At 36.3% G+C, this 17999-nt stretch overlaps 1 protein-coding gene across 2 annotated transcripts in view; it reads left to right on the top strand.

Annotated features, from left to right (window-relative positions):
- LRPPRC (leucine rich pentatricopeptide repeat containing) overlaps positions 1–17999 on the top strand; it is a 105660-nt gene that overhangs the window by 67577 nt on the left and 20084 nt on the right. For both annotated transcript variants that reach the window (XM_060026704.1, XM_060026705.1), the window contains exons 26-30: positions 3412–3480; positions 4281–4371; positions 11732–11874; positions 12015–12120; positions 15746–15872. In XM_060026704.1, the coding sequence (XP_059882687.1) occupies positions 3412–3480; positions 4281–4371; positions 11732–11874; positions 12015–12120; positions 15746–15872 (536 nt within the window). The remainder of the gene's footprint in view (positions 1–3411; positions 3481–4280; positions 4372–11731; positions 11875–12014; positions 12121–15745; positions 15873–17999) is intronic.

The following is a 17999-nucleotide window of genomic DNA, read 5'->3' on the forward strand; positions in this document are numbered from 1 at the left end:
AGTATTTTCTGTAACACCTGGATCATATTTAGTTAATGATAGTTAAACTGTTAGTTTGACTTGCTCAGACATATTTTCCTCCTTACTAGACCATGGTCCTTAAGTCTGTCTCTGGAGATTTTACAGAAGAGGACAATTATTGAAAGGTTTAATAATTCCATGATATCCCTTTTTCTCCTTGCTCTCCTGGCTGTGGGGATAAGTAGTTGCGTTCTTGCTGTTTTTGTTTGTCCCATACACCTCGTGCGCTTGATTTTCCTCCTACTACTCCAGCTAAAGGACATGAAGCCAGAGTAGTTGTTTGTTTTCTATTTTCCATTTCTAGCAGTAATGGTAAGAAAACTCAGAGCAGGTAAAAATCACTATTTTAGTTAAATTTAAAATGATTGCCTTTGAGATAGAGTTTGAAGTAGAAGAATCTTCATCTGTTTTCACTTTAAAGGTAATAATTACTTGATACCTATTTTCACTAGTGTACATTGAAGCCTATTATGATAACAACAAATTTACATCAAGGTAATATAATGAAATTAATGAAAATTATTTTTTTATTTTGGATTACTTTTTTTCTTATACAAGTGAACCTAGTACTGAATTGGAACTGCACAAAGAGTGTTTTGAAGCACAGTAACCCAGGTGGAAACAAACATGCTGTATTTTGGTTTTGGTGTTTTTTTCATTTGTTTGTTTGTTTGTATTTTTGCCTGCATTGGGTCTTCGTTGCTGCGTGTGGGCTTTCTCTAGCTGTGGCAAGTGGTGGCTACTCTTCATTGCAGTGCGCGCAGGCTTCTCATTGCGGTGGCTTCTCTTGTTGCAGAGCACGGGCTCTAGGCGCATGGGCTCAGGAGTTGCAGCGCACGGGCTCTAGGGCACACGGGCTTCAGTAGTTGTGGCGCATGGGCTTAGTTGCTCCGTGGCATGTGGCATCTTCCCGGATCAGGCATCAAACCCATGTCCCCTCCATTGGCAGGTGGATTCTTAACCACTGCGCCATCAGGGAAGTCCCTTTTTTTTTTTTTTTTAAATTACAGTAATTACTTTATCCTCACTGTCTATTAAATAGATTGTATGTAACAAAAACAGGAAAAATTAAGAGTTGAGTTCATTGTTTTAATTAAGCAGTAACTGGTTTTGGATAAGTTACATTTAGCATCCCAATTAAAATTCTATTCTTCTCCATGTTTTATTACATTTTTCATTTTTACTTTAAATTTGCAATGTTTAAAATTCAATAAGATGTTAAGAGATAAGCCAGAAATGTAGACTATTACAGAAGCCTAGGAGATTTAGTTAATCTGACCTAGATGTTGTTTTGATGATTGAGATTTATTTTTGAAAATAGTTCTCAATTTCAGAATGAAGCACACAGCTGCCGTATAAGTCAGTTGTCCTGCCAGTGACAGGCAGATTAATCAGCCACAAAAAGGAAGAGTTTGCCATAAAGTTGTGCTAGTCAGATCATTGGCATTTGGATGAGACATAATATTGAAAGTTATAAGTGAATGTAGCTCTTGCATTTTGCCATGTTCTAAAGAGGATTATCTAGTATTTTTTCAAGGGCTTTTTGTATACATTTGATGTTGGCTTCATTTTCAATGTAATGCATGTGAAACAAAACAGATAATGTGAGAAAATCCTTGAGTAGAAATTGGGTACAAATGTAAATATTAATGATGTTTGAGAATATATATCAACAGTTAATTTATTCAGCATTTATTTCGTGTATCGCAAAATGTGGGTACTTGCACAGTTAGAATGAGAACACTTATACAACTTCTTCTGTACCAATTTTTCTGTCATTCTACCAAAGCTCTGAGATGTTAGTTCTTGTGTCAGTTTTTAATTTAACATTGTACAATACTATTTTTTAAAATTTATTTATTTAATTTAGTTTTGACTGCGTTGGGTCTTCGTTGCTGTGCACAAGCTTTCTCTAGTTGCAGCGAGTGGTGGCTATTCTTCGTTGTGGTGCGCGGGCTTCTCATTGCGGTGGCTTCTCTTGTTGCGGAGCACGGGCTCTAGGTGCATAGGCTTCAGTAGTTATAGCACGCGGGCTCAGTAGTTGTGGTGTGCGGGCTCTAGAGCGCAGCCTCAGTAGTCGTGGTGCACGGGCCTAGTTGCTCCGCGGCATGTGGGATCTTCCCGGACCAGGGCTCAAACCCATGTCCCGTGCATTAGCAGGCGGATTCTTAACCACTGCACCACCAGGGAAGTCCCTACAATACTATTTTTAAGAAATAAAAAGTAATGAGGGGGCTTCCCTGGTGGCACAGTGGTTGAGAGTCCGCCTGCCGATGCAGGGGACACGGGTTCGTGCTCCAGTCCGGGAAGATCCCACATGCCGCGGAGCGGCTGGGCCCGTGAGCCATGGCCGCTGAGCCTGCGCGTCCGGAGCCCGTGCTCTGCAACGGGAGAGGCCACAACAGTGAGAGGCCCGCGTACCACCAAAAAAAAAAAAAAAGTAATGAGGTAATGAGGACTTATAAATAAGAGATCAGATGTGAGGGTTGCCTGGTGTCGTCCACAAAACTGAGTGGAGAAAGCAGTAAATGTACGTCCTCTGGACTGGAGCAGCCAGGGTAATGAGTATATTGTTTTCTTATCATAATGCTGGGAAATGTAGTATTTAATAGGGAAGCCCTATTACAGATGATGAAAATACTGGAAGTAGAGTGACAGATCCTTGGAATTATATGTGAAGTGGTTTGTCTTTTATTTCAGTATCCAAAATTGTAAAGTAATTGTTTTGAAGCCAGAGTTATTGACTAAACCTTAGTAATTCCTAATTGAGGCTATAACACACATCTCAATTACTGAAATAAACTAAGACTATGAACTAATTTTAAGTACTTAGTTTGTTTTTAGTACTTAGCTCTTTAAACGTTTAGTTTTAGATACTAGGCAAATGTGTGGTAATCAGAATACTTTTATCACTGATTTTTACAAAGCATGTTTCTTTAAAAGCCATTGGTTTTATCATTGTGACAATTGTTAATAAGTCAACATAACATATTAATAGTTTTTGCTTCCTGAATCTATTGGGATCTCTGAAGTTGTGTGTGTGTGTTTAATTTGACATATTTTGGAGTTTTTTAGTCCATCATTTCAAGGTTTCTTTTTGAGCTACAGAAAGCTTAGCCATTTTTAATAATTAAAGATTTATGGAATGAAAATTGACCTACAAAGTAACGTTTTGAAATAACCCGAATCTTCTAGACACTGGTTAAGTATAGGTTGTTCTAATCCTAAAGGTCTTTGATAACTGTGGGATTAAGTTATAGGTTTCTTTTAGTATATACATTTGGCAGGGAGGAAGCAGGGTCATTAGAAGGAAAACTATTTGTCTTTGAGGGAAAATTAACATTTAGCTAAAGCCTTACCTGTGTGCTGTATGACTATTTTATTTTACAGACTCCAGGCATTAGAGCTCGGCCCACAAGACTTCAGTGGTTTTGTGATAGATGTATTGCAAGTAATCAGGTTTGTGTTTAATTTCTGGTCTCACTCACCTAAAACTGTGAGTAGAAAGCAAGTGTCCTACATGTCCTGTGAGCGTTTGGGGAGTTCAGGTGATGCAGCATTGCTTATCTTGGTTGTTTTCCAAATAAGCAATAGCTTAATTCTGGTTTCTGAGGTCCAGTGGAATCCCTAAAAATTTTAACTTTGGCTCTGAAGATTTTAGCTTGCTTCATTCTACTTGTTGGTTTGAGCAAGCTAATGTTGTTTCTTTGGCAATTTAAATCTGCTCAGTCGTTAGTGACCAGAGGAGTCACTTGATGGGAGCCCATTGGAGTTTCTACTTTACCTCTACTCCAGCACAGATATCTGTTCACATCCTGCCAAGAAAAAGCCACAGGGAAAGAGGAGTTTAAAGTTTGCGTGGAGGAATATTCCTATGAACAAATATAGATATACTCACTGAGTCCTCCACCCTAAATATCTTTGAATTCTACAGAATACTCCTTTGTGGAGGTTCCCTCAACTAAATAATTATTCATGTGTTATTGACTCCAAAGTGTCCTTTAGCTCTTTAACTTAACATTTAAAAAAAATTATGATAAAATACATATAACATCAAGTTTATCATTTTAGCTATTTTTAAGTGTACAGTTTAGTGGCATTAAGTACATTTACGAAGTTGTGCTCAGTCCTTTAACTTTTGAAGTGAAGTTAATCTGCCCTTTGGGTAAAGTTAATTTGAAGGATTATTCACCTGTGATTTGTCAACTTTAAAATGTCCTTTACACAATCTAGATCCATCTGTTAATCTTATTTTTAAGGTTGAAACTCTAGAGAAATTAGTGGAGCTGACACAGAAGCTATTTGAGTGTGATAGAGACCAGCTATACTACAGTCTGCTAAAACTATACAGTAAGTAAGCTGACTATTCCTCGTGTTTTCATTTTGAGACATTTATTCTATGGAAGGCAGTGGCCAGAAAGGAATATCAGGCTGTGAGGAAGCTCTAGGGGTTGTCAAATGTGGAGTCTTAAACAGAGGCTCACGTAGAGGCCAGATTGAATTTTCTCACAAAATGTTATATTGTATCACTAGACACCCTACAATCTTCATAATTTCTGATGTTCTTGCTGCAATAATGAGAAGGTGAGAAAAATCTTCATCAGAGACACAGAATTTAGAGTTTTTGAGGAGAGACTATTCTTTGTTTTCTTTTAATTTAATTTCTTTAGTAGATTTATTAGTCACTTCTATGAATAAGTAATCATTGACATGTTCATGTATATAGATCTTTTTCCAGAAAAATGCATATTGATGTACAAACTCATTGCTGAACAATTACTTTTTAAAATGTGATTGTATTATAATATAGTTTTGACTCAGTTCTATATTAAAAATGTTTTTCTACATTTTTTCACCTACAAATGGCTACATTGAACAGATATACTAGAATTTACTTAGCCAGTCTCCTACTGCTAGACAAGTGAATAGATTTCAGTTTTCCATATTATAAAATAACACTGCATTAGTCATCTTTGCATCTAATCTTCGTTAACACCCTTAATTGTTTCCCTAGGCTGAATTTGTGTTTTTATTAAGGGTTAAAAGTGATGAACTTTTCTGAAACGTTTGACCTCTATTGTCAAACAGTACTTACTCTAGGACTGTGCAGTCTCTTAGGGTATTTGGGTAGAGAGGAACAATACTTAGAATAGTCAGTGACCTTTCTTCCTTCCTTTCCTTCCTTCTTTTTCTTCATAGATATTTGATCTAGATTTCTTCTTCTCTTTTTCTTTTGGGAAGTTTTCCTTCACCAAACACAGACAGCAATGAATAAGGTGATTTTATTTGTCTTTTTGAACTTGGGTTTATTGTCATTGGAAGCTTTGTCTTACATCTTGATGGTGTATGTAAAATAAGACTTGCTGTAAAATTTACATTTCATTTGTTGGTTGCATTGACATACCACAATGTAATTCTTAAAACTTTGGCTTGAATATGATCAGATTCTGGCACACAATGCTCAGGCTGTTGTTGAATGTATAGAATTTAAAAACTTAGGTTTTAGGTATTTAGTCCTTAATTAGTGGATTATAACCTGTATTTGAGTGCTGATTCTCCCTCCTTCCCCTGCTTTTTCTTACTTTTGAAGAACTGTTTCTTGCTTAAATTCTAATTTTATGCAAACTAAAAAAAAATACTAAACTTATATGTCCAGATGAATCTCAGCCTTTAAAATCATCCCCATAAGAAGACTGTATAAACTTTCGTTCAGAAATACTCTGAAGCCCTTACTGTGCTAGCCGTTGAGGTAGGCACTGCAGATAGAAAGATAGTGCTCTTCAGAAGAGTTAGACCTGAACCAACACTGAGAATACCTTGGGGTGAAAGAACAGCTGTAAGGATGCATGAGGTACAGCGGTAGTCCAGGGAAGGATGAGAGGCAGCCAGCCTTACGGACTTCCTTCTCCTCTGCAGATGACCTTTTGCTGTTGCTTTTTTAAAAAGAAAGAAAAGAAAAAACAACTTTGAAGTTCATCTTAAAATTTCCTTTAGGGATAAGCAGGAACTCTTATAAATAAACTCTGAGGTTTATTACCCTTTTCTTTTCTTTAATCCCCTCTATCTGTTCTGATGGACAACCTGCTTCCAGCTCTGTATTTGAGCCAGTAGTCTGAGGCGCTCTCCTCTCCTTAGCTGAGGAGCCTCTGAGGCTGAGGTAACATGAGGGTGGCCTCTCATGGAACTGGAAGCTGGAGGAATCATTATAGGGAAGTATACTTTTTAACCCAGTTTGTTTACTTCCCAACTTCTATACGGCTATAAATCAATAATGTGGTTGTGATAACCCTGATCCTTCCCTTTCTGAAGAAAAAGCAAGGTTTCTCCTCCTGAGACCTGGCCCCCTCTGTGTTGCCCTCTGACTTGGACCACTACTTAAATATTTTAAATAAAGCACTGTGGACTCAATTTATTTGAAAAGGAACATACAGTATGGAATGACATATGAAATGTGGCCCTGTAACACATGAAAAAAATCCATGTTTTAGATTGTGGATTGAGAAAATGATTTGTTTCACCTATTGGAATTTTTTATGAGCTCATTCTTTTTCATGATGTAATTTTCACCCTTGAAAGGAGTTCATTTAATTATTTGGGTTTATTTGTTAAAGAGCAGTTTTGCTTGTTTATTTTAAAACAGTACCTTTCACACAGGTATACACACTTATTTTGTTGTGAGTTACAACATACTACAGAAACATGCACAAGACAAAGATACATTGCTCCATGGTTTATGACAGCAGCATCCATATGACTATAATCTAGATTAAGGAATAGTAAATGTAACTCTTTTCATCCCTTTAAATACTAGCCGACCTAAACCTGTTTTCATTTTCTACTTGTTCCATATAATATGATGTTCATAGGTGGTCTGTTACAAGAATCAGCCGTAATTCAAACTTCAGTTCTATCCTTTCTAATACATTTTGACCTTTCATTGTGATAGTCTTGTAAAATTAGTTCCTAAACATTACATGAATGAAACAACTCCCTCACCTGCATATGTACTATTATTTCTAAATGACAATACTATAAGGAATATTTTATTTCTAAATGACAGTATTTTCACCTTCTTAACCATTTTCTTATATTTGAAACACTTCAGTTTCTTTACATATACAAAGTAAAGATAGTTTATTCTTTGTATACATACAGTACTCTAGCCAAAACTAAAGCTGTCTTACATTCATAATTTTGTAATAAAAATTCTTTGAATCTGTTTTTAAAACCCCAACATTTAAAACCTGAGCATTTATCCTAAGAAGTTATTTATGTGCTATTTTCTTCAGGTACTTATGACCACTGACATTTCTTTTTACACTGTGTGGTCTTTTCCCCCCCTCCAGTATTATACAAATACAACATGAATATATTCTAAATTACTGAAGATTCAAGCAGTACAGTAGTGTACAGAGCAAAATTTGGAAATGTCATTGTGCGTCCACACCTTAGAGTTCACTTGTCAGTGTCCATCCTTCCAATTAATTCTCTCTACATTTCTATCCATGTATTTTTTTTACATATACACCTATTATTTTGATTGTTTAATGCTCTACATGTTTCATGCTCTGTGTTCTGTGGCTTTTTAAAAATTATTATGAAATAAATTCACAGGAAAAGATATATACTTGCTTTTTCTCCTCTTTTTTCTTTTAATTAATTTATTTATTGATGACTGTGTTGGGTCTTTGCTGTGCGCGGGCTTTTCTCTAGTTGTGGTGAGCGGGGGCTACTCTTCCTTGCAGTGTGTGGGCTTCTCATTGCGGTGGCTCCTCTTGTTGTGGAGCACGGACTCTAGGCGCACGGGCTCTCTAGAGTGCAGGCTCAGTAGTTGTGGCGCACGGGCTTAGTTGCTCGGTGGCACGTGGGATCTTCCTGGACCAGGTCTCGAACCCGTGTCACCTGCGTTGGCAGGCGGATTCTCAACCACTGCGCTACTGAGAAGCCCTGCCTTTTCTCCCTTTAATTACCAGCTTCAGTGCTGGTGTCCCTGGAACCTCCTAAGTTGATCATTAAAATTTTTTTTAATGAGTTTATTAATTTTTTTTTGTATATTTGTTTTTCAGTTTGTCGCAGCCATTATTCTTTTGGGTGCTCAAATTGTCCCATCTTTGGCCACTGGGAACCCCGTCGCATCAGCTCCTGTGTCATTTGACACACCTCATTAGTTTGTTGTGTTTTTTTTCCTGAAATACCTTTTTTTTTTTTTTTTTTTTTTTTGCGGTAGGCGGGCCTCTCACTGTTGTGGCCTCTCCCGTTGCGGAGCACAGGCTCCTGACACACAGGCTCAGCGGCCATGGCTCACGGGCCCAGCCGCTCCGCGGCATGTGGGATCTTCCTGGACCAGGGCACGAACCTGTGTCCCCTGCATCAGCAGGCGGACTCTCAACCACTGCGCCACCAGGGAAGCCCGAAATACCTTCTTTTAAAAAAAAATTTTTTTTAACATCTTTATTGGAGTATAATTGCTTTACTTTGTTGTGTTAGCTGTATAACAAAGTGAATCAGCTATACGTATACATATATCCCCATATCCCCTCCCTCTTGCGTCTCCCTCCCACCCTCCCTATCCCAACCCTTCTAGGTGGTCACAAAGCACAGAGCTGATCTCCCTGTGCTATGCAGCTGCTTCCCACTAGCTATCTATTTTACATCTGGTAGTGTATATATGTCACTGCCACTCTCTCATTTTGTCCCAGCTTACCCTTCCCCCTCCCCATCTCCTCAAGTCCATTCTCTACGTCTGCGTCTTTATTCCTGTCCTGCCCCTAGGTTCTTCAGAACCTTTTTTTTTTTTTTTTTTTTTAGATTCCATATATATCTGTTAGCATGCAGTATTTGTTTTTCTCTTTCTGATTTACTTCACTCTGTATGACCGACTCTAGGTCCATCCACCTCACTATAAATAACTCCATTTCGTTTCTTTTTATGGCTGAGTAATATTCCATTGTATATATGTGCCCCATCTTCTTTATCCATTCATCTGTCGATGGACACTTAAGTTCCTTCCATATCCTGGCTATTGTAAATAGTGCTTCAATGAACATTGTGGTGCATGACTCTTTTTGAATTATGGTTTTCTCAGGGTATATGCCGAGTAGTGGGATTGCTGGGTCATAACCCCATTAGTCTTTGAGAGGTCCTTATTTCCAGGCCAAACAAGACCATCCAGGCTTACGTGGCATAATTCCTGTCCCAAACCTGGAGTCCTTATTTTAGAGGGGAATGATATTTAGAGACCATTATCAGGTGATTGACACATGGGGAATTTAGAAATTGCCCCATCCTATCAGTAATATGTAAAAATTTATCAGCTTTGTAATTAAAATCCTGATCTCTAGAAATCTTCATCTCTTAGTTTAAATACCATAGAAACCCCATGTGAAGTGCCAGCTGTTGTTACACACTGGTCAGATAGCCATAAATGAAGCCCCATAACTATGTCTGTTCCTGTAAAATTCACTGATAGTGTCAAAAATCTTTGGTTTTATAGCTTAAGAGTTCTCAAATCATTTAGTAGTCAGCGCTCTTGTTCTTTAAAGAGGACACGGTGAGTTCCAGGAAAGTGATGGAATTATTGAGGGAGTGTCCATTCCCTGGTCACAGCCCAGGTTTGTGGCTGTTTGATTCTTCAAATAACAAGTATGATTGTTGTTGTCTTGGTTGAAGGAATTTTAAGCCCCAGAGGGATACTATGAAAGAAAGGCATGGCCCTTCTGTGCCTTCGTGAGAGCACGGCTGCAGATTTTGGCACTGACTAGTTTGATTGCCTCAAATTTTTGTTATGTATTCTGTGATCCAGGTACATTTCCAAGATTTTTTTTTCAAAAAAAAAAAAGTGTCTATATCTCAGTTGTTTTATGCTGTATGCACTGTCTAGTTCTCACCTGTATTTTGAAAAAATTTTCTTGTTACAAGCTGCTAGTCCATTTGAATAGGTGCATCTCTGTTATATCTTGTCCTCCCAAAGTAGAAGCTTTTCATATAGTTTGTGCTTTTTTAAAAAGAATTACCTTCCCAGAGTTCCTTCAGTCTGAAGGCAGAGTTGTACCTCATCCACCTCTTCACATAACATAATAGTTATGTTAGCTTAAAAATTAATCTCTTTAAAAAACACCTTAGCAGGGCTGTTCCCAGCGCTTGGAAATCTTCCCTGTGTCCCCCACAGTCCATAGTACTCTTTGGCACAGAACAAAAGTGGTTCCCCTTTCCCCTTCTACAGAATTACAGATTTGGGGGCTTGGGTTTTTGTTTTTAATTTATTTAATCAAATAAACTAAAGTGTATTTGATAACCTTTATGTATAAAGTTTTATACATTAACGTACTTGAAAAATTACTCTTGAATTTTACATTACATGAGAACATTTTAATGAAGGAAAAGCATAATTATCTTATGAGAGTCTTGCTTTGAAAATTGATTGTAAATTTAATAAGGGTTTTATATTAGGCTGATTTTTATTGTCAGAGTATGTATAAAATCACTCTGAACTTTAGGTTAATTTCTACTGTTTGGGCCACCTTTCAGCATATTCCTTATGAAAGTTTGGGCTGCAATCTTTGTATGACCCCTGGGAAATACTCTGCTTGTTATCTTTTTCTTTATTGCAGGTTTCTGATGGAGTGTGAATGTGTTTTGTTTTTGTTCTTTGAGTTTTTTACTGCCAGGAGTCAGTTATCAAAAAGCTTAGCTTTTCAGTTTTAGGGTGGGAGGGAAATCTAGGAAAATTCCATGTGTTTTAGTATTTTGGTATTTTTGAGAAACAAATCTACTCATGTTTTCTGGAACATTTGTGTCCTGAAACACACCCTCTTCCTGGAGCTGACCATACACCATTAAGATATTCCTTATTCATATTAGCAAATTTTTTTAAAAAGGCCACATTTAAAACAGTACTTCTTTGTGCCTAATAGGTATATTGAATTTATTGTCATAAGACATTTTTCGTATTTTGCTCTAGTTTTTCACAAGCAGAAATGGCTTGATCTTTTCTTTTTTCAAAACCCGTTAGAATGTTTAAAAATAAGTTCTTGATTCTTAAGTCTTTGCTATTTGTGAAGACTAGGTTACCACATAGAAGGAACTAGATATTTCATTATGAAGGAAGCTGCCTATTTCTTTCCAGTAAACTTCCTGTGATCTTACTTAGTCTGAGGGCATTATCAGAAATCTATTACACACTGACATAGAAATTCTTCAAGTTGACAGAAGAGACAGAATTCTCCCTACTTAACTAAGGGAAAAAGGTTTGTTGATTTGTCACTTTTGACAAAAATCATACATTTGCACACTTTCAATCATTTTAGACCTTCAGCTGTGTACTGTACTGTATATGTGTATCCCATCGTCTTTCCAAAGTCTACTGGTCATAGTTGAATTGTTACCTGTTTCTGATTTTGATTTTAACAGTGGGCAATTTCTCAGTTACTTTAAAAAGGTAAACTTTGTATCAACATGATTTTCAAAGTTCTTAATAAAGTGTGGATTTTTTTTCTATTTTTTAATAGGTAAGTAATTTCTATGGTTTAAAATTCAAAAGATACAAAAAGGTATACAGAAAGAAGTCTTCTTACCTTTGGTCCACAATCACCCTGGTCCTTTCCCTGGAGGCAATGTTTGGAATACTTCCTTCAGCATCAAATAAAAATAGTTCTAAATATTGTCATGAATTCTATTGAGTACATTCATTAATTTCTGCTTATTTTTACAGAAGTGAATGGTGACTGGCAAAGAGCTGATGCTGTCTGGAATAAAATGCAAGAAGAAAATATTATTCCTCGTGGAAGGACATTAAGGTTATTAGCGGAAATCCTTAGGAACAGTAACCAAGAGGTTCCATTTGACGTACCTGAGGTAATTTGTTTTTAACTGTAAGCATAACAGATTTTGTTGTTTGTCTATAACTTTAGGTTATAGATTAGCCCAGCTTTACAATGAAAAGGTCACTGTTGTGTTTACCACTTTTTGTTTAATTGAATAATTTTATTTTTAAGTTGTGGTATGAGGATGAAAAACATTCCCTGACTTCATCACCCTCACCTGTAGAAGTTAGTCTCCAGAAAGAGCTATTGAATGCCTGCCACAGGAAGAAAGACAAAGGTAAACGTGTACACTGGGGTCTTCTTTCTGATAGCAACATGGGATCTAAGCCCAGCAAATCATTAGTGATCTCGGGTAGAGATGGAACTTAAATTGTATATATTAATTATTTTCTTTCATTTTTTAAGTTAACAAAGACATTTTGGGACAATTGGGAAAATTTAAATATCGACTGAGTAGTGGGTCATTAAGGAATCACTCATTTTATTAGATACGATAACAGCATTATGATTTATAGGAAAATGTCCTTAAATTTTGAGATCTATAATGAAGAATTGAGAAATGGGGAAAAAAATCAAGATTTCTGTAATTTATTTTAAAGTACTTAAGCCATAAAAAATGGTTAAACAAATCTGGCAAAATGTTAATTATTAGGTGTAGGTGATGGGTACGTGGAGGGGGTTATTATACTATTCTTTATATTTTTCTGTACATTTGAAATTTTTCATAATAAAAACTAAAATAGTGCATTTTTCAAAAATTACACTTTGAAAATAGCATTATCATTAATTTTTTGGCAAGTGTATTTGTTACATATTTTTACGTGAAAGCAAAAAATGATTAGGGCATTAACCATCATACTAGTGTGTGTTAAGCTGTATCTTGAGGTTGAAGGCAGGTCATGAGCCCTGTTTCTTGCGTTTCTTCCCTTTCTTCAGCGGTAAACTTACCTGAAGGTATGCCTACCTCTATTGTGACTACTTTAAAATTTCTTTGACCATCTTGAGCCCTCTGATACAAGCTTGCCTATCACATTCTAGATGTTTTCATTTAGACTTCGTTGTACTCTCCCCAGATCATATATTACTTTTGTTTCCTTCATTTTTGTTAATTTTTCTTCATAGAATGCTACTGTTACCTTTAACTCCTCCAGTTTTTGTGTACATTTTCAAGTATGCTTTATGATAATTTAACCATTATGCAGCAGATTTTCTTTTCATTTTAGTATTGACAGTTTTGAGCTCCCTTCAGTAGGAAGTCATCAATTTAGAAATTTATAGAACCTTTTAATTTCTTTTTTTTAATATTGTACTTTTAATTTAATTTAATTTATTTATTTATTTTTGGCTGCGCTGGGTCTTCTCTGGTGCGCACTGGCTTTTCTCTAGTTGCGGCAAGCGGGGGCTACTCTTTGTTGTGGCACGCGGGCTTCTCGTTGCGGTGGCTTCTCTTGTTGCAGAGCACGGGCTCTAGGTGTGTGAGCTTCAGTAGTTGTGGCACGTGGGCTCAGTAGTTGTGGCTCGCCAGCTCTAGAGCGCAGGCTCAGTAGTTGTGGCACACGGGCTTGGTTGCTCTGTGGCATATGGGATTTTCCTGGACCAGGGATCGAACCTGTGTCCCCTGCATTGGCAGGCAGATTCTTAACCACTGCGCCACCAGGGAAGTCCGAACCCTTTAATTTCTTAACTAGAAATTTTGTGACACTGACATAAAGTGTCTGAAGGAGGAATTAAGTTAAGCTCTTAAGCTTGCTTAATACTGCAGAGTAACTTTATTCTTTGAGTCATTTTCCTTTGTTGCATATTCAGTCTATATATCCTTGAGTCTTTCACCATGTATCTCTTAAACCTAAATATAAAGTTCATTATTATCAATGCTATTTAAATATTCTAATGGAATTTTGATTTGATTGAAATGAATGTAAGGTTAGTGTATACTTCCTGTTTAAAGATTCCAAAGCTCCATATATTGCCTTTTTTTAATTGTTGTTTTTATTTAAGTAAAAACATTTTAACCAGCTAACTAAATGTAATGCAGTGTATATTATAAATGTAAAGATATACCCCTATTCTAGTTTTTTTTTTAATTTTTAAAAAAAATAAATTTATTTAATTTATTTTTTTGGCTGTGTTGGGTCTTCATTGCTGCGCGCTGGTTTTATTTGCGGCGAGCGGGGACTACTCTTTGTCGCGGTGCACAGGCTTCTCATTGCAGTGGCTTCTCTTCTTGCAAGAGCATGGGCTCTAGGCACGCGGGCTTCAGTAGTTGTGGCTCGTGGGCTCTAGAGCGCAGGCTCAGTAGTGGTGCACAGGCTTAGTTGCTCTGTGGCATGTGGGATCTTCCTGGAACAGGGCTCGAACCCATGTCCCCTGCCTTGGCAGGCGGATTGTTAACCACTGTGCCACCAGGGAAGTCCCCTCTTCTAGTTTCAATATACAATTTACATTTATCTAGTTGGTTTCATTCTGTTAATTCTGCAGAGGTTTGAGTTACTTTTGTGTATATCTCAGAATTGAATGCTTGGCAAAATATGAATATTTTGAAAATTGAATTCAAGACTACAGTTTTAGAAAACCACTAGTAAGCTTTTCTAGATTATTTTGTTACCTTAAATATTCAAATTGTACTTACTGTGTATTTTCATTCAGCAAAGTAGTGAACTATTATATACGCTTGTTGGGATGTAGCCAATAGTTGCAGTACATCATAACGTCTAAGCTCTATTAAAAGGAAAATATATGCATTATGTACTGAATGATAGATTCTGTCTTTTCTTAGTTAACATACAAATATTAAGATCATAACCTTTTTCTCTTGTTTCTCTGAATTTAGCTTGAAAGTTAACTAAGTTTTTGATATTGTCACTTCAGTTGAATTGAAGGGCTAATTCAAACTCCCCTAACTTGTAATGTAAACACAAGCATAATTTCTGCTTGTTTAGAAACCTCCAAAGTAGCTCAGAATGTTCTTCTGAGCGTTAATATCATGTTCATTCCTATTTGTGTGTTCTTTATTTCTTTACATGGAGCTTTATATCCATAAAAGTTCTTATGTGATAGTTCAGTTATGCCCCTTCTTTATTGTGATGTGTTTATACACACCAGAGTGTGGATTGTAGTTTCAGTTGGATGTTTATAGCCAGGCAATTTTATTTCAGAAAAGTAAGTGACTGAAAAGTGTAGTTACTTCTCTTTTGGTAACATCTTTTCATTCACTGACAGTTATTGTGAACAAGTGAAATAAAACTGTTAATCAGTCAAACAAATGTTGCTTAGTTTACTTGTTAGATATCTGTATATTTGAAAATTGTATGTTTTTGTATAAGTCCTGTCGTAGCCAAATAATTTGATCTCCTAATTTTAGCATTACAGGCTATACTCACTGTAATGCTGTTGTGTTGGAATCTTAACCGCAGGAACCACCCACTTACAGATTCAAGATCGCTTTAAAGTGAATCTTTTGCTCCCCTCAATCTAAATTATACCCCTGGTTTATTTGGACTTTAACACACATTTTGCAATTTATTTTGAAACTGGAAACTGGGATCATCTTTTGATAAACAAATTCAGAAGAGCTCTTTTTCGTTTTTATTGGCATGAAAATAATTTATTGACTTTAGAGAGCTAGTATGAAAAATAATTTTAAAACGAAGCCCTTTCTGGTACCATCCATTTGGATTAAGTAGTAGTTTTCATAACTGTCACTTTGTTTTTTAAAGATTAGAAGAGTGATAACATCTGCTTGCTTGGTCAGTGTGTGTGTCTCTGTAGAGTGGTATAGTGAGTGAGTATTAAAAGAAGCAGAAATATGGGGGTTTCGGGCTTTGTTTTAGGGCTTTTCCCCCTCCTTTTTTGCCATTTCAGAATAATGTCATCTCATTTTTTGTTGTTTTTTTCCTTCATAGATGCATTTAATATTTTCCTGAAAGCAAAAAAGCAAAACGTTGTCTTCAATAGTGAAACTTATGCCAGTCTTATAAACTTACTGTTGATGAAGGATAATCCTACACAAGCAGTGCAAGTGAAAGATTTGTAAGTATTAGTTCATCTATTAAACCTCACACTTAAAAACAAATATCAACTATCATTAGGATTTTTCTGATATATTGTAGTAGCAGTTGCTTAATTGTCTTCAACTAGTCACAAAAATTATATGAAATGTTTTTCTAATTTTATGGGGGTTTTTAACCTACAAAAAATATAACTTTTATTAGCCCTGCACACTGCAGTATATTTTATTTTACCTTATGTAACGTCACAACTCATGTATTCTATTCATATATAGAAAAGTAGTTTTTTAAATCATATTCTGTTTCTTGTTCAGCAACTCGATCTGTGTACCTTTTATGGTGGAAGCAGCCTGATACATGAAGACATCAAGGGCTTTGAACTTAGGCAAGGGTTTGAATCTTACTTGAAAGCTCGTGGGAAAATTTCCTCCTATCTCTGAGCCTCAGTTTTTCTTCTGTATAATGAGTAGATGATAATAAGTCTTACATTAATGATTTCTTCTAGCTATTGAAGGAGATAGAGTGAAGTAGAGAAAATATATGGTACTCAACACATTTTAAATACCTTTTCTCTTTCCCCTTCTTGTTTTGTAATCTGTTTAGTGGTATTGGTGTTAGTGGCGGTAGTGGTTTTGTCTCTGGCTAGTTCCCTAGAGTAAAATACTTTGTTAATCAGAACGAGAATACAGTTTTCTTCCCTGGTGTTGTGTCAGTTAACTGACTCTGTTGTCTTATCCCCAAGGAGTTACCTTCAAAGTTAAGTAATTAATCAGAAAGGGCCTAGAAAGGAGAAGATCAAGGTCACCTGCTCTGGAAGGTACACCTGTCCTGTTGATGAGTCAATAGCTTTATTTTCAATGGCAAAGGTCAACCTTTTCCTAGTATATTGTAAGTTTTGAAATAATCTCTCCTGGCTAACTTTTGGCCTTCAAAATTTTTAAGTCGCAGCACTTTTGGAATATTAGAATCCTGAATAGAAAATGGATGTTTGCCATTCTTGGAATTCACTGGAAAACCTGGCGTTAATATTAGTGTTATGTTAAAGTTATGCACCATAGGGCCGTGTTTACTGTTTATGTTTCAGTACATTTTGAAAAATACGTTGTGTATGACTGTACTTATCTGTGGAAATATATCTGTATCTGTTGACATATACACACACACAGAGTATATATAATTCATATATATACATATAAGTACTATATATGTATGGATACACACATATACCATATATATCTATGATCTTGAATCACTTCTATGTCTTGATATAGGATGGTCACACTGAGACTTTTAAGTTCAGGTTTTTAATGCATTGTGTCTCATTTGTGTTTTTACTCAGTTGCTAATTAAATTATCTCTCTCTGGAATACTCAGTACATCCTCAATTAGTGACTTGGAAAATGTGACATTGAACAGCATCCTGTCATCTATAACCATTGAAGTCATCCAAGAGGTGCAGGTTTTTTCCTGCAGTTACTTTTCTTGGAAAATTATTATCTAAACACTGTCCACAATTATCAAAGGTGTTTTGAAACAACACTGATTTGGGAGGAAAGGGTGGCAGAGAAAAGAGAGGAACATTTTGTGTTGAGAATTGGGTATGATTAACTGAGGAGATGGAAGCAAAGAAGGAAATCTTTTTCAAGTCTTTTAGTCCTGAGGTTGGTCACAGAGACCTCTGAAATACTTCCCAAAAGTACAAATTATAATTCTTTCATTTTAATTGGGCTTGTTTTAAAATGGTGAGCCTCACATTCTGGTAGCATAAACAGATAACCCACCACCCACCCCAAAGGTTCTGACTCACCTGATCTGGTGTGGGGCCCAGGAATCTGCATTTTACTAAACACCCCAGGTGAGTCAAGGATCACGTCTTAAACATTTTGACCACATTACCATTATCAGTGAGCTGTACTACTGTAAGTATATGATATGTAAGTATATTATAGAGCATACTCCAAAAATAGCAGTTTTTTGGAGAATAAGATTTAAAAATAGAAACTTAAACATTTTCTTGTCTCACCCTAGAGCATTCACACAGTGTGCATACCTCTTGCTGGAGACCCCTGATCTAGAGTAGTTTTTCAAATTGCATTTATAACCTGTTAGTGGATCATGGACTCTCTTTAGTGGGGCAGAATCAACATCT

Source organism: Delphinus delphis, chromosome 12 (genome assembly GCF_949987515.2).
Source record: "Delphinus delphis chromosome 12, mDelDel1.2, whole genome shotgun sequence".
NCBI lineage: Eukaryota > Metazoa > Chordata > Mammalia > Artiodactyla > Delphinidae > Delphinus > Delphinus delphis.